Below are 18,356 nucleotides of genomic sequence, written 5' to 3'. Positions count from 1 at the left end.
AATCTGGCTCAGAAAGGTGACGCAGGCTTCCATGAATGTGTCTCACCTGTTCAGCAAAAGAACACAGAGAGCAGGAGGGCCAGACCCAGGCCTGCAGGCCCGGTGTCTCCCACTGTTTGGGTTGGGTCTCTAGGGGCCCCTTGCAGAGGCCTGGGGCTAATTCCTTGCGTGGGTCCTGGACAGGTCTTCAGTCTCCATGGAGACCGCCTCCCACCATCCCTGAAATCTCATTGTGACCAGTATTAAGGGATTAACTCTGCCCAGCAGTCCCCACAGGGCCTAGGGTGCCAGGGTGGCAGCAGGGGCTGACTCAAGGATGAAGAGGTTGCCCACTGTGCGGGACCCCATAGCACCGGGAGGAGGATGTCGGACGGGGGCCAGGGCTTCCCCCAGGACCCACCAGGTATGGTCCTGCCTCTGCATTTGCCTGGAAGGAATATGGGGTGGCAGGAGGGAGACACCGAACGGGGGGGAGGAGGCTGGACTTTGAAGCAGTGTGGAGACTTTTATCCCCAGCCCCCATCCAGGAAGGCCAAGGGGCCCTGATAGGTGAATGATATTCTGGTCAAAACAGAGGATTCAGATTCCCTCAACAAGGAGAGGGAGCCCCCAAAGATGCCTTTAGGGGTGCTTCAAGGCTGCCCAAAGACCAGCTGTCTAGTCTTCATTTTGAAGCTGAGGCTCAGAGAGCGAGCTTGACTTGCCCAGTCAGTGCTCTGAGCAGGTCAAGGATCCAGGGGGACCCTGAGTTCGCCTGCACGGAAAATGTGGGCTAAGCTCTCCCCACCACTTCTGTCTTGAATTCCAAATCCTGCCCTCCAGGAATGGGTCCCCCAGGGCTCTGCATTGGCCGTCCCATTGGCCAGGCTTCCCTTCCTCCCTGCCCCTCCTCCTTTGGACCTTGCTGCTGCCAGCACACTCTGAGCTTGCAGGTTCTACAGTGCTGGATGGCAGGGCCACCAGGCCATGACGTCCCATCCAGGGGACACCCCTCACTGGGTCCCTATTTGGATGACTTATTCCATACTTTAGCCTGTCTTTGGGTCTTCAGGGCTCAGAAACAGGAGGGGCCCTAACAGCCCACCCCACCCCACCTTCCCAGGCCAGGTCTGTGCTGCACCAATTTATGTCTGGCTCCCAAACTCCTGAGGCCCGGATTCCTGGAAGGCCACTTCAGTTCAGGGGACAGACACGGGCTCTGGAGCCAGGGAGAGAGAGTCCAAACACGACTGACTTGGCTTCCTGGGAAAACAACGCTCCCTCCCAGAGCCTGTTTCCTCCCCGTCAAAGCTGGCTCTCAACTGCTATGGGAAAATCTGCAGGCCACAATGGTCAAGGAAACAGGCAGGAGGCAGGACAGTGTGGGAGGTAGGGCTGACGACCTGTGATCTTATAGGTTCTTGTACTTCCGTGAAAGACTTTCAAGAAAGATCCATGAGAAAGTACGAAAATGAGGAAGGGTGGTAAAGAGGTGGAGAGCTCAGGCAGCAGCGGGCAGAGTGGACCGGGCTTCTCAACAGGGTACCTTTTTCACATCTGATTCTGAGCCATGTGAAGGTCATTAATGATTCAGAAATAAATGTGCAATGTCTAACAAATCAGATCATCATCATCATCATCATCACCATACACACTTCAATAATAGAACAGGTGTGCAGAGAAGATGGGCATCCAAGGGACAGAGAAAGCCTGGCTCCATGTCCCTGAACTCTTGGCCTGGAAGGGCCTTTTACTTGATGCCAATATTTTATTGACAGTAACAATAACAGCCATTGGCACCAAGAATCAGGGACCATCTCAGGATGTTATCCACTAACTCAGCATTCTGACATTGTGAGGGAGTTGTGAGTCCATTTTACAGATGGGGAAACCAATCCTCCCTGAAGTTCTGAATAGTAAAGTTGCACTTAGTTGGAAAACTTGAACCTGTGTCAAGGTCTTTCCGCTTCAAAATGTCAAGCTTTCTATGATGGGCCTGAATCATCCTGGATGATCAGAATCATCCAGGGATTTCAAAAAATACTGAAGCCCAGTCAGTGCTCTGAGCAGGTCAAGGATCTGCTACTCTTAAGATTTGATCACTGGTGTATCACCCAGCCTGGGCCTCAGTGTTTTGCTTTAGGGCTGAGAATGGAACAACGTCCCCTCTGCTCTGAGCTACCACTGAGCTACCTGAGCAGCTGAGCATCTATATATATATTTTTAAGATCCCAGGATTCTGTTTCACTGTCTAGATTGAATCTCTGCTTTATGCTAGACATAACTTCCCAAACAGGAATCCAAGGCCAGGGAGGGATGGGGCTTTGTCCGAGGTCACAGAGTGGCTGGAAACAGAGCTGGGGCAGAGCTCGCAGTAGCTTACATGGATTCTTTGTGCAAATAAGAAAAAGGCATCCCCCTCCAGGCAGGCAAAGTTCATGGGCTTTGGAGCAAGGGCTGGATTTCTACCCCCACTCAACCATCTTGGCTAGAGAACATGTGTGTGGGGAGCAGCTTATACAACTGTACACAATGATCTTGGCCTAAGTCTCAGGACTTGCAAATCGCAGTGACCTCCAGACAAATCCCTGAAGCCCCTCAGGAGGGATCCAGAGAGGCTAAGGGTGACTTTTATCCCTAAGACAAGGGCCTGGACTGAGCAGGAACTTCCCATCACCCTTCAGGCCCCATGAGGGCAGGCTAGGCCCCATCTAATTCCCCAAGGTCACCCCTGCAGATAAAGTCAGGAACATAAACAGAAGAGATGAACATAAACAGGAGAACAGGAACGCCCCCCGCCCCCCCCCCCCAGCAGGCAGGCAACCCACAGGGCGGCTCCGCCCACACAGACTGGGTCCTGGCTTTCCTCCTGATGGCTCAGCCTCTGGCCATCCTCTCTACCTCAAAGTCAGCAGCTCCCGCAATGCCCTGATCTCTGACCAGAGGGACTTCCATGCCCCTCTACTGACCAGCTTTCCTTGAGCCCTTACTACGTACATTCCTGGAAAGACAGGGTAGCTTTAGGGTTAGGAGCACAGATTCTGCAATCAGTTTGGAGTTGAATCCTAACTTATTTCTTATCAGCTGAGTGGGCTTGAGCTCATGACTCAATCATTCTGTGCCCATGCTCCATAAAATGGTGATAAAAACACTGTCTGTGTTAGGGTGGTGTAAGAATTCATGAGCTAACACACGGATGGATAGCCACCCCCCGCAAACAGCTGCATGCACATTGGCCCTCATTATCAATGAATGCTTTTTACTCCATTCACCCTCCTGACAACCCTAGGAGTTAGGTAGGTATTGTTCCCAGTTTACAGGGAGAGAAACTGAGGTTCGGAGGGATCAAGAGTCAGGGCAGGGTTTGGCCAAGAGGAGCTGTGACAGAGTCTGGTTTGCAGCTCATGCTGCTGGTCCTGCTCCTCAGAGGACCACAGAACACACTACAGGTGAAGTCCCCTGCCGTGGGATCTTCCAGGACTTCTCAGGACACCTCTCTGCTTACTTTTGCCCTCTGAGGAGAGGAGGATGGCAGGGGAAGATTTGCATGCAGCCACCTTGTTCCCTGATGTCCTTCAACATGTCATTCAGGCGCAGAGAGAACCTGTTATCCCTGTCTGGGCTGGAGACCCAGGATACCTGGGTGGCCTGTGTTCTTGTCTGAGGCACCCACCACTCCCCTGGCCTCTTTTCCCATCTGCACACTGAGGGGCTGAGGCTGCACCTGTGGTCTCCCTTCTCTCAATGGAAACATTAAAAAAGATCACACCTAAGAGGGCATCAATCCGTGGGCTCCTGGGAACACCAGAAGCTGCTTTGAAAAGTCAAATAAAAATAAAAAGCCCCAGCCCACATCCTCCAAAGGGTTCTCTTGGCTCTGATGCTGCAGGATTCTAGAAACCCAAGCTCAAAGCCACTGCTTCACATCCCCATTTGGAAATTTCCCCCCACCCCCATTCCGCAGTGTTTTTATCTCTCTTTGGTAACAGAGCAAATTTGCTCAGGACCCGGCAGGGGGACAGGCAGACTGTTGACTTTTGAGCAAAACTCCCCTTTGGAGGATGGCAGAGGAGGCCGCGGGATGCGCGTGGGGAGGCCAGCGGCCTCTTGCATAACCCAGGAGGCCTCCTGCCCACCCAGGCCTTTTCAGGGTTAGGGGTGAGGCAAACCGCAAACTCATGCCCAGTTAATTTTTTAAGGCAAAATCAACAGTCTCAGCAATGATTAGCAGGCAGGTAAGTTCATCTTAATCATGCTGAGGAGAGGGAGGGAGGAAGAGGCCTGTGGAGGCCCGGGGATGGGGCCCAGTTATCAGTTAACCATGTGAATAGTGTTTCCTTCCAAACCCACTGGCCTTCAGCCCCAGCTCCCTCGTCTTCCTCTCGGAAATGCTCCTAGGGCAACCTGGTGGCCATCAGTCACTGAGTGAACAAACACACGGGGCCATCCTCTGTAGGAGAGGAAGCGAAGGGGACTGACCTCCTTGTTCAGTCCAAGCTTACCTGCCACCACTGAGTGGCCTGGAGCAATTCCCAAGTCCCTTCCAGCCTCTGGGGCTCAGGGAGGGGCCCCCTGGTCTCTGGCCAGCTCCACTCTTCAAACTGCAGCAGCTTCCATTTGCCGACAGCCTCAGTGTCTCCATGTGCCAAAGGAGTGGGTCAGGGACACAGCCTGTCCAGTGCTGTGGGGTCCCTTGGGGATTAAGCCATGGCAGTGTGAGCAGGTGGTCCGTCGGGGGCTCCAGGAGGAGCCCAGAGGCCCAGACAGCCAGGGCGCCTACCTGGCATCTGCTGTTGAGACCAGCAAGCATCAGATCCCAACTCTGGGCAGGAAGCTGTCCTCTCAGGTGGGAGGTGGGGGTCCTTGGCGGACCCCAGCTGCCCTTGGCCTCCTACCCCGGATCTTAGGAGCTGTCGGGAAGCAGCCAGACCAGGCCAGCCTGGGGCCAGGTGGCGGCTAGACTGGAGTTTGGTCAGCAGTTGGGAACCTATATTGTGAGATAGTTAGGACTTTGTCCACAAACTGGAATTTGAAATTTCAAAGGGGCAAAACTGAAGGGCCCTACCCCACAGGGGAGATGGCTCTTGGCTTCTTTCCCCCACGACTTTTGTTCTTTGTCTCAATAAAATCCTGGTTTTCCCTGCCCCACGCCCCGCGTGGCGGGTGGAAAAGAAAGAGTAGGAGTTGCTGGAGTGGTAAGTCCCCAGGAGAGGACAGGCACCAGGTGGCCCTGGGGTGGCTGGGCACCTGGAGGATGCCTCTCAACCTCCATGTGTCTGGGGACCGGACTGTGACTCCTCAGGCCCTTGGGTGCCCTGGCTGTGTCTGGAACCAGCCCTGAGCTCCAGAATTCTGGAGTTCTTCTGGAGGCTCCAGGAGTGGGGCAACAAGGGAGCTCTAGAGCCAGGCGGTTCAAATGGCAGTCCCTCTGCTGCACTCTGTGGCCTTGGGACAGTCATTTCACCTCTCTGAATCTCAGTTTTGCCATCTATCAGATGAAATGAAGAGTTTTGGTTCTCAGCACCAGGCCTAGCACATCTCTATAAACATTAGCCATTAGTGTAATTTAAAAGAAAACTCTGCCTCCTATAGTGGCTCGCCCTTACCTGTGCATGGCAGAGGCATGTGATCCGGGCCCACGGGTGGCAGCCTCTCCTTCCCTTCTTAAACTCCTCTCCTGGACCTTCAAGCGAGCTCTGCCGTCCTGTCAGCTCCTGGGAGCTGCTGCCCTTTGGAGCTGGGTCCTGACAGCTCCAGAGGAAGGGGAAGAATCGATGGCTTCAAGTCCAGGGCTCATTCAGGGCCGGGCAGGCCACACCTGGGAGCTTTCCAGAGATAGGGTCCCAATTCCCAAAGATCCTGTGGCCAGCAGCTCAAGGAGTCCAGCACCAACAACAGTGACCCCTGCTATTTTGCCCTTCAAGGGATTGGTTCCAGGACGCTCTCCAAGGCCAAAATCAGTGTTTCAAGTCCTTACTATAAATTGCTTAATATAATTTGCACACGACCTACAGACATCCTCAATCATTACGAGATATACTACCGAATACATTGTGAATGCTTCGTAAATAGTGGTTATACTGTATTGTGTAGGCAAAGAAATAATGGCAAGGAAAAATCTTCTGTGCTATAGCCAGGTGTGGTCCCAGGTCTTTGGGAAGCTAAGGCGGGAGGATCTCTGGAGGCCAGGCCTTGAGTTCAAGGCCAGGCTGGACAACATAGCGAGACCCGTCTCAAAAACAAACATCCTGCACACACGTTCAGTTGTGACACAAATTTTTCCATCTGAGGTTGGTTAAATCCTCTGATTCAGAAACTCTGGGTCCAGAGGGCCTATATGTAGCCATTCAATGCCTGCTCCATCCCCTGAAGAGGAGATCAGCCCCATTTTTCTGATGCTGAAAGTAAAGCCAAGAGAAATAGAACCTGAGATCCCAGAGTTTGGTCAATTACAGCACCTGAATTTTGACCCAGATCTGTCTGACTTTCAAGCTTTATGGTTTATGCCCCTAAAGGGAAATTGTGGGGTAGAAAAACTGCGGACCATATAGTATTTTCTCATTTAATCTTTTTAAAAAAATCCCTACAAGTTAGGCCCATTGTTTGGAAGGAGAATCCAGTGATTCAGAATAACTCACCTGAGGTGCAGAGCCAGGGGATCTCACAGGCAAAGTGTCATTTATGGGAGGAAAGTAGATGTGCAAGACACTGTTCCACGTTGGCTGAAGGTGGGGTGAATTGTGTATATGCTAGAAGATGCAATTTGTAGTTGACAAATAGGTAGATTTACTTCTGGAGTAGATCTCATGGGGTAGGACAGGGATCTGGCCTGAGCCTCGTGGGCTGCGTGCCATGCCGTGGGTAAGTCACATCCACTGTGGTTGGTGCACCTCAGAGCTCCCGGCGTCCACCTGGAGTTCTTGTGTGTGGCATGGTGTGGCCTGGCTGACCCTGCTTGATCCTAGACCTTATGTCATTGCATCTCAGTCATCATCTCTGGGAAGATGCATGGTTGTTTGGTTGCCTAATTAAACTCTGACTTGCCAATGATCACACTCCAGTTTTGGAAATCTGGAAGTGCGTCTCTTACCGTTGATGAATCACTGGACTGTGTAAGGGGAAGTTGTGCATGGGTTGTCACAGGTGGCAGATAGGTGGCAGGGGCCTGGGTGCCCCCCTGGCCCCTCCCTGAGCAGCTGTGCATCTCTCCTGTGTTTATCCTCTAGCTGGGTCTTCCCAAGTCCAGTGTTGCCCTGAAGGCCACCGGAGCTGGCTCCAGATGTTCCGTGCTGGAGCACAGGAGGAACCCGCCGGCATCTGAATCCCAGGTGTGGGTTGGGCTAATCAGAAACAACTGGACCAGGATTGTCTCCCCATTTTACAGATGAGGAGATTGAAGCCCTGGGACAAGATGTGATGTAAACACAGCCATCCGAATAGTGACAGGGCTGGTTTCTAAACTCCAGTCTCCTGGCAGCCAATCCTGCCTCTGTTCTCCCCCTCTTCTTATGCACCTCCTCCTGCACCCCCACCTCCTCACCTCCAGGAATAGAGGGGGAAAGGGGAGAATAAAGCTAACCAGGGCAAAGGAAGGCTTCTGGTGGTTGAAGAACATGGAGAGGGTGCACCTCCTGCCTTTGCCCCTCTTCCATTCCCCTGCCCATGCACTCACCCCTAGCTCCCTCACGCTTCACCCACCAGGGCTCCTGGGCTGGCCCTCCCCCTCTTTCCCTGGGTTTTTACCACATGCCCCCCCTTCCGCCCCCGACCTCCCTTCTGACCAGCAGAGCAGGACAGGCCCAGGCCTCCTAAGTCTCTGCATTGCAATGCCATCTCCCTGGCTGGCATTGGAGCCCTTGAACACGTCTGTAGAGAAGGCACAGAGGGTTGCAGGGCATGAGAAGGACCAGCGGAGCCGAGAGCTGAAGACAGTCCGGGCACGCTGCAGAATTTTGAGAGCCCAGTCCCAAATGAAAGTGCAGGGCGCCTTGTTCAGACATCACAAAAGATGTCAAGAGCAACAACACAGCACTGGCCGCACACAGGGCCCTTCTGAAGGTGACCGCACCACAGGTACATCCATGAAGCCCCACTGCATGGAGGAACTGTGTGCAGAGTGACAGGGAGACAGGAACGGGGGTGTTTTCTTCTGCCATCTCATTACTAAACTGCCTTTGAGGTTGATTGTACCTTTTACAGAGAAGGAAACTGAGGCTCAGCGAGGAGAATCATTTACCCAGAGTGATGATTAGGGGGTGGCAGGCGCCTGAGTGCTAAACCCAGGCCTGCCGGGCCGCAAACCTTGTCTCAGCCTGTGTCTGGGAGTGGGCGGGGGCCGAGGAAAGCAAAAGATGAGACCAGGAATCAGTGGAGCTATGTGGCTAGTGGTAGCCATTGGGGAGTCATAGAAAGCCAGGGAGGGACCTAGAGTTGAGCCCCATCCTCCCAACCCTTCCAGTCCATTCTGTTCCCATGGCAAGTGGGAAAATGGAAGGGAACTGGAAGGGAGCTCCCAGGATCCACAGGACTCCTGCTTGGGCCTGGGATTAGGTTTCCATTCATGGTCCACAGGGAGATTTATCTCTGCAGGAGCACTGAGGGGTGAAGTTAATGATTTAGGAAGTGACTGAGTTAGGGCGTCCTGGAGATCGACTGTCACTGCCTGAGCATCCAGTCTGAATGTCCCACTTGGGGTGACAGTGACTGTGGAGTGGCCGAGTCAGGGGTCTAATGAATGCCAGCACATTCAGCGCCTGCCTTGCAGAACCGATAACTGAATACTGGTGAAGGCCCCAGCCTTGTAATTAGCCCCCCAGGTGTCAGTCAGAAACCCACAAACAACCAAATCCCCGGCCCCGCCCAGCCTATCCACCAGCGGGGGACGATTAACCATTAACCCCCAGCCCTCCCCAGCACAGCCTCCACCCCTTCGCAGAAGCTAGGCCCAGACTCCAGGCTGAGCCTCCCAGAGGACAGTTTGAAAGGAAGGAAGGCAGAGAAGGGACCTGGGGGAGATAGGGGGAGGGTGGAGGGCAGGGGCTGGGAGTGGGCATCCTGGGTAGGGCGGGTGGCCGAGGCGCGGAGGTAGGGGAGAATGCGCCTCTCCAAAACTCTCGTCGACATGGATATGGCTGACTACAGTGCCGCGCTGGACCCGGCCTACACCACCCTGGAATTTGAGAATGTGCAGGTGTTGAGCATGGGCAATGGTAGGTGGGGCAGGTGTGCCCAGGTATGGGAGCCGATCTTGGAGCTTGGTTTCGGGGTGGGAGGAGAATGGTAGAATATGGTAGGTGGGTCCTGTGGGCTGCACAGATGTTGCCAGGTGAAGCCCAGGTACCACAGCCAGAGGCATTCTGGGTGAGGGGAGCCTGGCCAGGGCAGATTTTCAGCAAAAATGGATCCCAGTATCCCCCTATTCCAGGCCCTCCCACAGTCCCTATGACCTCAGAGCTGTCCTGCTGGGCCTGCCGCTGGCAACAGAGATGTAAAGAGGAGCTCCTTTTCAGTGTCCAGTTCCAATAATTCAAACCAACATGCCCCCCTGGAGGCCCTTGGCCTAGGTCAGAGAGATGGAAAGGTGCTTGTCCCTGGAGACAGTGGCTGGAGGCACAGCTGCATTTCAGAGTGTCCTTGGGACTTTCCCCGGGGAATTGGAGTGTAGAAAGGGAGCTCTCGGGCAAGATTAGCTGGCGCAGAGGCCGCCTCGGCTGTGTGCTTTGTGTGTGTTTCTGTGTGTGATTCTGTGAGTTTCTGTGTAGTGTCTGGGAGGGGCAGACGCGTACCTTTGGAAGTACATTGGCCTATTTGTGTTTAGGCCTGTGTGTGTTCTGCATCTGTTCCTGTTGGTATTTGTTCCTCGAGTAGGTCTGTGTCCCAGTAGGTCTGTCTGTGTGTCTTGTTTATGTAACATAAGCAGCCTGAGTGTGTGTGCAGGTCTGTGGATGTCTGTTCACAAGTGCCATGTTAGCTGGCTACATTGGTGGAGGTGGGCACACGTTTTTGTGCCCCGTGCTTTCTGCCTGTGTGTCCTGCGAGCCATTCTGCGGGGCACCCATGTCTGCACCTGCTGTGTGTCTGTGCATATCCCCTGTGTGGGGGTCAGTGTGTGACCTTGCAAAGCCTTTTGTGTGATCTCTGCTGTAGCCATTCACCAAATGAGCTTCACACCAGCCTCATCTCCATCTGCCTCTCAGCAGGTATTGTCACCTGTGTGTGACTTTCCAGGTTGGTTCTCACTTCACTAATGATGCATCTGTAGGCGCTGGGCGGTCTCCGGTTCTCTGCAGGAGGTGGGAGGAAGCAGAAAGCCTGGAAGCAGGAAGACCCTGGAGGCAAAGGGCCCTAGTGGGTCCCAGGCCAGCCTCAGAGCAGAGATGGCAGCTGGTCGAGGTCAGCCTTCCGCTGCTTCCTCCCACAGCTCTGAGCCCCTTGGTGACAGGCTCTGGCAGAGGGCTGGAAAGTGCTGGTTCATGCAGCTAGAAAGAGGAGGTGGCAGCTGGGTCAGTCTCATTGGTGCTCACCCACCCCTGCCATCCACCATTGTGTGACCTTGGGCATGTCACCTCCTCTCTTAGCCTCTGCATCTTCTATGAAATGGGCTTCTCCACCCCAGGAGAAGCCCATCTGGCTTCTAGGAGGATCTGGAGCTCCAGGGGGCAATGCTCTGGAAACAGCAGACATGTTTCTGTTGCACGAGACAGGGTGTCTTGTGACCTCACAGGGACAGTACGTGCTGTCACACTCCTGGCCTCTGCACAGCTTCATCCAGAGCCCAGGATTCGTGTGCTCCTGAGGCAAAGGTTGATTGGGTGTCCCTAAGACACAACACCTCCAACTCTGGAGCCCAAAGGATTGGAGCTCAAATCTGACCCCGTGGGAACCCAGCAAGCTACTTTCCTCCCTGAGCCTCAGTTTTCTTATCTATAGAACGGGGACAGTAGTATCGCCTGCCTCCCAGGGCTAACCAGAGGATAAATAAGATAAGGTTCCTGAGTGCTTAGCCCTGGCCCCAACACAGGTCATCTCAAGGACCCTGGGCATCTGTAAGCAGGGTCTGACTCCTCCACTGGCGCTTGCAGTGGTCTGGGTGTTGGGGTTACATGACGTTGTCCTCTAAAGATTTGGGGGTATATTCTGAGCTGGTTGCTCAAAGGCTCCAAGGATAGACACCCATCCCCCACCCCAATTCAGAAGCAGCAGCAGGAGGGGTCCATGTTTCTTTCTTTTTTTTCTTTTTGCAGTACTAGAGATAAAGCCTAGGGGCGCTCTACCACTGAGCTATATCCTCAGCCCGTTATTTTTAAAATTTTGAGATAGAGTCTCTTTAAGTTGCTGAGCCTGGCCTCCAACTTGCAATCCTCCTGCCTCAACCTCCCGGGTCACTGGGAGTGCGCCACCACACCAGCTGGGGTCCTTGTTTCTGGAGACTCCAACAGACACCCCGGCATAGGCAGCGTGGTGGAGCAGTGCAGCACACTCACACCATAAAATGGCCTCTCTACTTAGCATCAGTGTTACGACACTGGGCACGTCACTTGTCCCTTCTGAGCCTCGGTGTCCTCACCTGGAGAATGGGTGTGGCCAGCTGACTTCAGGGGGAAGATGATCTTCCTGATGGTACCCAGCCCATCTTACCCAGAAGGAGGCCCCTTCCAGTCTCTGCCTGAATGTCAGGGAGTTTCGGAGTCAGCTCTCCCTGGGGGCCCAGGGAGGAGAGCTGAGGGAGAAAGGGCACCAGACGCAGCTTAACAATTATCCCTGTCTCCAGGAATAATTCACCAGGTGGAGGGGCCACACTCCCGCGCACACTCGGGAGTCCTAGGAGATGTTCAGCCAGGCGACGTCAGAGCTGAGATGTGGTCTGCTTGGCCATGCGGGCTCAAGTCATCTGCGGCAAGAGCCCCCTTCTGCAGAGACACTTTTATTTCACAGTCGCTGATACAGGGCTTTTTGTGGGCCAAGCACTCCACATGTATCACTATGGGAATCCTCAGAACGACTCTAGGGGATCTTATTATGCTCCCTGGTTTACAAGTGAGGAGACAAGGCAGCCAGTGTCATGTGACCAAGTGGGCAAATTGGGATCTGATCCTGGACCACACGGTTTCAGAGCCTATGCCCTAACTCCAGCACCACGTCCCTCTCCAGGCCTTAACCCATAGTCCCTTTAGGAGTCCAAGAGCAGATTCAGAGTTTCTGTGGAAACCGTCATGCACTTCTGAGGGAGGATGGTCTTGGGTTTTATTATCTTCTCTGAAGGCTTTATTCTTGGTGGAAGATTTGCTTACAAAAAAAAGGGGGGCTCAAGGGCTGAGATTTTTTTGAAATCTGAAAAGATCTGGACAAGTTGAACAACGCCCTTTTGTAGTTGGGGAAACTGAGGCTAGGGGAGATTAAAGCAGGAAAAGGAACTTGGCCAAGGCCAGCCTTAGCATGAGCCGGGACCCTGACACCACCTAAACCCGAGGCTCCCTCACCTGCAGCCTCCAACCTCCCCTGCAGCCTCCAACCTCCCCTGCTTTCAAACGTGTGTGGTGCCTTTTGCCTCTGGGACAGGAAGTATTTGAGAGGTGCCTAGACCTTGCCATGACCCTCCCAGGAGGCAAAGGAGTGAATGTTTCTCTTGCTCCCTGGGGAGCCTGCAGGGCTCATGGGCACCAAGCTGAGATGCACCCAGCCCTGGTCACTGCCGAGGAAGAGGGACAGGACCTGGATCTGGGGAGAAGCTGGGAGAATACTTTTCCCTTCCATGTCCCTTCTGCCCAACTAGGAGTCTCTGAGGTCAAACTCACCTCTGGAGTGGCCAGGTTTCATGGCTTCCTGGAAAACTGGACTAGAAGCCTCCTTGAGGGGACAGCAGCCCCCACCCCCAGATGACCCTGTGAAGTCAGAAGTCAATAGATGCAAAATGAGGACACGTGACTTGCCCGAGGTCCATGACGGGTGTTAGGGTAGAAAGAGCCTCTAGTCGGGCCTAGGCCGAAGCCCTAGAAGGATCTCCACAAGGTCCTGTGGTTCCTGGCTCTCCAGCCCTCCTGAGGCCTCACTCCTTCTCTTCTGGTGCAGACACATCCCCATCAGAAGGCACCAACCTCGCCGCGCCCAACAGCCTGGGAGTCAGTGCCCTGTGTGCCATCTGCGGAGACCGGGCCACGGGCAAACATTACGGTGCCTCGAGCTGCGACGGCTGCAAAGGCTTCTTCCGGAGGAGCGTGAGGAAGAACCACATGTATTCCTGCAGGTGAGGAGCCCCTCGGCCTCCATGTCTCCAGCTGGGAAATGGGCACACTTGGGCTCCTGCTCCCCAGGGTCCAGCTCCTTCCCAAGTGGGTCCCAGAGGCCTCTGCCCTTTAAGGCCCTCAAGACACTTCTGGTTTCTTGGGCTTTGTGGATCTAGGTGGGAGCATCTACTCTCCCAATCCGGCTTATTAACCATAGAGAGAAGAGACCCATCCTCCAAGACGACACTATTTCTAAGACAAATGTGAGATTGGCCCATGGCCTTTCTGCTTCCTGAGGGTTTGGAGATCTCTCCTTTGAAAACATATCTCATTTTGGAAAACAACAATGATAGAATCACAGCCATGAGCAGATCCTGTGCCAAGCCTCATTCAGGTTTCAGCTCACTGTCCCCTGCCGACAGATACCCCTCTGAGGTGGTTACTATTATTTTTCCCATTTGATATATGAGGAAGCTGTGGTTTGGAGGATTCAGAATTTGCCCAAGATCAGCCAGCTTGAATCAGTGATGGCACCCTGGTTGACCCTCAGGTCCTCACCCATAACTCCTGTGTGGCCTCACCCCTCCCTCAGACCCTCCCCCCCAGAGATGCTTCTGTGGACCAAGTATCGGCTGAGCCCTCACTGGGAGCCTGCTGTGGGCTCTGGGCTCTCACAAGATAGGGAGATAGCAGTGCTCCGGCACTCAAGAGACTAAGGTTCCCACTCAGCTTATCTCCAACCAGCTGGGTGACCAGGGCCCCATGTTGCCCCTCTGAGCCTCGGTTTCTCCATGTTTGGCAGGATAGGTGGTACTCTCAGAAAATCCACACGATCCCTCCATGTCCTGATGGGATATCATGAGAATTCCTGGGGTGCAGAGATAGAGCAAGGCTGCTGGGGTGGCCATATGGTTAGGGTCCCCGTTCTGTCCTAAGATGGGGAAGTCGTGTCTTTTCCATCCAACCATCCCAAGTCCTCTCCAGATTCAGCCGACAGTGTGTGGTGGACAAAGACAAGAGGAACCAATGTCGCTACTGCAGGCTCAAGAAGTGCTTCCGGGCTGGCATGAAGAAGGAAGGTGAGCCTCAGCCCTCCCCTACCCACCACCGCCCCACCTGTGCCCATGGCTCCCTGACCGTCATTTACAACTGTAGCCACACTTTATGGCTCGGTGACAGGCCCCAGGGTGATTGGCTAATGGCTGAGAGGAGGGAGGGCCTGGAAATCTGACCATAGGGAGCGGCTGGGCTTGGTCTTGAGAAAGATTCAGAGATAAGCTCCCGCTCAGATACTTGGGCTCCCAGCAACTGCCACCCCTGCCCTCCTGTCCCACCACGAGGGAGCTGAGCTGGGTGTTTCTTCTTAGTGTAATATCTCAAACTTTACAAAAAGCATGGAGTGTAATACTATAAGCATCTAAGGACCCACCACCCAGACTAATGGGCTCACTATTCCTGGGCTTCCTGTTCAAGGGAACTATCATCTGTCCCAATTCCCTTGGCCCTCATTCTTGGGTATCGGGTGATCTCTAAAGTTTTCCCATTCTAGACAAAGGGAGCAAGGTGCCAGCCTCCTCCTGGATGGAGGAAGAGGGGAGAAACAGGGCACGGCATCCCTGATGGTCTCCCCAGGCTTCCTCACAAGCCAACACCAGTCACTAGGCTGACTTTTCCCACAATCCACAGCTCGTTCATTCTCGTGCCCACTCTGGCCCACTCTTTTCCTGAAACCAAGGCGCCCAGTGGGGAAGCACTTGTTTGAGGCCCCACAGCTGTTCAGTGGAAAGCCCAGCTTTGTACTTCAGCTTTGTGCTGTTTGGACAACACCTCAATGCTGCTGCCCCTCTAGACCTCTAGGCCCAAGGGATGTTTAAAAGTGATTCCCATTTCAAAGTAACTGGAGTCATTTTCAAATCTTTTTGTTTCCTCCTTCTCCCGATTCACCTTTTGCAGCTCTGGGACTAACCTCAGGCCTTCATTTCCAGTCCTGTACAGTCCAGGTTTGGTCCTGTTCACACACACACACACAGACACACCATCCAGAAGCAGAAACCTGGGACCCAGACTGCCCCAGGTCAACTAGGAAGGAGGTGAAGCTCAGCCTTGGTAGCCTCCTGTCCCCTGTCTCTGCCCCTGAGACCCTGGCTCATCCCTACAGGGCCTTAGTATCAACTTGGAATTTCCACTGGAAAATCTGGGCCTATCATTACTGCTCCAGACACCACGATTCTAACACTTAGTGGTTCTCCAACACAGGAGGGGTTTTGCAAACTGCCAACATCCCCTCTTCACACTACCACCCCAGTTTTCCTGGGGAGTAAGCCCTCTGACCCTCTGTCACCTTCAAGTTCAGGACCATCTTATGGATTGGGGGATATTAGGAGTGGGGATGTGGTACATGTGTGAGTTTTGGAGATGAGACTGAACTACTGGCTGAGGGCCTCACATTCTATGGTTCCAGGGAACGGTGATTCTGTGACCCCAAAGGCCTAAGATTTGAGGCTCTATGATGGTCCAGAGGTGATATCCCAAAGACATTGTGTTTGAGAGAAGAAATCTCATGTAGAACTATCATCTGGTGGGAGAGGGCCGTCAGCTCCCTCAGCTGAGGCCACCTGCCTAGGCTATCTGTGTCCCGGTCCTATCTATGGTCAGTCTTTATATATGTCACTTGTTAACAACCAAAGTAATTTTCACCTGTGAAACTTTAGGGACATTTCCACCTCTTCTGGGCTCCTGTTTTCCATTTATAAAGCAAAGGAGCTGAACTGTCATCCACAGAGCCAGCAACCCCATATGTCAGCTCCCGGGAGGAAAGTGGGCCCCAGGCTGTTCAGCTTTAGCTCAGGTTTGAGGATGGCTGCCTGCTTCTTGGACCAGGAAAGCAGATATTTTCCAGGAGAACAGATTTGTGGATGGCCAGTGAGGGTGGGCCAGTAAATGCGGCTGCTTATCTGCATGCCTGTGTTATGTGGAAGACCATGGCGCGTGCTTGGTTGCTTTGAGAAGGGAACAGGGAAGCAGCTGTGGTCAAGGCCTTGGAAGTTAAGGTGTGGCTATCTCTCTCTAAGTCTTTTAGCCCATGACACCCCTTCTCAGGCTGATGAGAAATTCCCAAAGCCAAGTGGAAGTCAGTGGAAACTCAATGGCCAGGAGAGTTGGGGGCAGTTTTCTTTCCCTTGATGTCTACAGGAAGATTAGGGGACTGAAAACCAACAGTAGTCCTGGAAGACAAACAGTAGGAGCTGGAATTGGAGGGTGTCTGGACTAGGTGGGTCTAGAAGTCATCAAATCTATCACTCTGCCCTTCATAGGTGGGGAAACTGAGGTGAGGGAGTCTGGCTTAGAACTCAGGCTCCTTGGCATGAGCAAGCACCAAGCTCCAGGGATTGAAATTACAGTGACGTGTTTGGGAGGCATGTTCTGGCCTGGACTCCGAAACTTCCTCTGGACCACAGGGAAGAGCTGGAAATCACACAGGCCTGTGAGTCTTGGTCAGAAGATAATTCCACAGTGTCTAGAAAGGGGTTCCCTGGGGGTGCAAAGACTTGGACGGGGGTCTGGGGAGAAACCTGAGGATCAGTGAGCCCAATAGCAACAGAGAATGGCGAGCAGCCATCTAGGCAGGGGAGAGGGACCCAGACGCCTGGCTCAGGCCCCGCCCCAGCGTTCTGTAGGAAGATGGGCTCATCTCCTCTCTGACTCTGCCCTGGCCGGTTAATATTCAATGGAAGTTACATTAGGTCCCCGACCCCTGCTAATACTGAACAAACATTTGGAAAACATCATTCCGTGACTGAGCTCGCGCCGGGCACTGATAAGGCCAGCTTAACCTTGAGGAGCCCTGTCCGCAGCTGCTGACGGCAGCCCTTTCATTGCACCCGCCTCCCCATGGCGCCCTGTTGGGTGCCGGCTGCCAGGGGAGGGGTGAGGCGCCTGGGTGAGCACCCACAGGACAGGGATGTGGGCTAGAGGAGCTCTCCTACCTCAGGATCTCTGCTGCACCCCACTGACTTCTGGGCTCAATTTAGACTGTTTGACTTTTATTCTCCACACTGTGAAATCAAGAGGAAGTGAAATAGTCTGGGTTGTCCGTATTCCATGGAGAAACAGGGTGTTAGTAAGAATGAGAGCCATCTCTCCAACACTCTCTTCCACTCACTAACAAATATTTATTGAGCACCTACTGTGTGCCAGGCGTTCCCGGTGTTGGGGAGACAACAGAGAAGAAGAAGGCTAAAGTTCTGGCCTTCTGGAATCTTCCATCTCCTAGGGAGGTGGATAATAAAGAAGTTGACAAATAATTCTATAATAAGTGCCTTGAAGAAAAATCAAGTAGGGTGAGAGGACAGGGCCTGAGGGAGGGGATGCCACATTGAACAGGGGATTGGAGGGGGAAGGTGATACTAATATGGAGACATGAATGAAGCGAGGAAGTCACTAAGCCCTGGGGGAAAGGGGATTCCAGGCAGTGGGGCAGCAGCGGAGGCCCTAAGGATGAGGGTGGTGTGTCTGGGTGGCGAGGGGTGCTGCAGATTTGGTAGGAACTTGAGGGGCAAGGCCTGCACCAGCCCAGAGGGGAGATAGTGGGCTGCTGTATACCTAGGGATTGCTGACAGCAGGGCGGGGTGAGTCAGTCTGGGGTGGTGTGAGAGAAGTTCAGGAAGACTCCCAGGGTTTGGCCTGAAGGAAGGGCTGGGAGAATCCACCTGCGGCTTCCTGAGATGGGAGGACATGCAGGGGGCAGGCTGAGGGGCAGAGCTGTGGGTGGGGACACTGAGGCCAGGAGTGGGGATGCCGTTCCTACCAGCAGAGAGTGAGAGGGATTCCAGACAGGAGCCCAGGTCTCTGCAGCCTCTTTTTCCTGCTTCAGCAAAGTCTCATTATACAGGGAGGCCTCTGGGACTCCAAGGGATGTGTCTGGGACAGTGGAAGGACGGTCTGATATCTTAGGCCAGACTGACTCAGGTGGTGGTGGGCACAGGCCTGGATCCCCAGTTCTGGAGGGCAGCCAACATGGGCAGGAGGGAGGCAGCCTTGCCCTGCCAACTCTGAGGTCAGCCCAGGCTCAGGGGTTCCTGCTGGTGGATGAACCACCAGGGCAGGTGGGTCCCTGGAGGACCTTCCCAGGGCTAGGGCTTCAGCCTGGTCTTC

At 53.8% G+C, this 18,356-nt stretch overlaps 1 protein-coding gene across 8 annotated transcripts in view; it reads left to right on the top strand.

The window, feature by feature from the left end:
• HNF4A (hepatocyte nuclear factor 4 alpha) overlaps positions 1 to 18,356 on the top strand; it is a gene marked incomplete at both ends in the record, with an annotated part of 50,799 nt that overhangs the window by 19,774 nt on the left and 12,669 nt on the right. For 4 of the 8 annotated variants that reach the window (XM_081291844.1, XM_081291843.1, XM_081291842.1 and 1 more), the window contains 3 exons: positions 9,074 to 9,188; positions 13,048 to 13,222; positions 14,187 to 14,281. In XM_081291844.1, the coding sequence (XP_081147970.1) occupies positions 9,074 to 9,188; positions 13,048 to 13,222; positions 14,187 to 14,281 (385 nt within the window). Of the gene's footprint in view, positions 1 to 363; positions 404 to 9,073; positions 9,189 to 13,047; positions 13,223 to 14,186; positions 14,282 to 18,356 lie in introns of those variants that run through there. The other 4 variants (XM_081291848.1, XM_081291846.1, XM_081291847.1 and 1 more) reach the window with 2 other exon arrangements.

The sequence above is a fragment of the Spermophilus citellus genome, assembly GCF_964194105.1.
Source record: "Spermophilus citellus genome assembly, chromosome: 4".
In the NCBI taxonomy this organism is placed as follows: Eukaryota; Metazoa; Chordata; class Mammalia; order Rodentia; family Sciuridae; genus Spermophilus; species Spermophilus citellus.
Note: the sequence above shows the minus strand (reverse complement) of the source record. Positions and strands in the feature narration are given on the sequence as shown.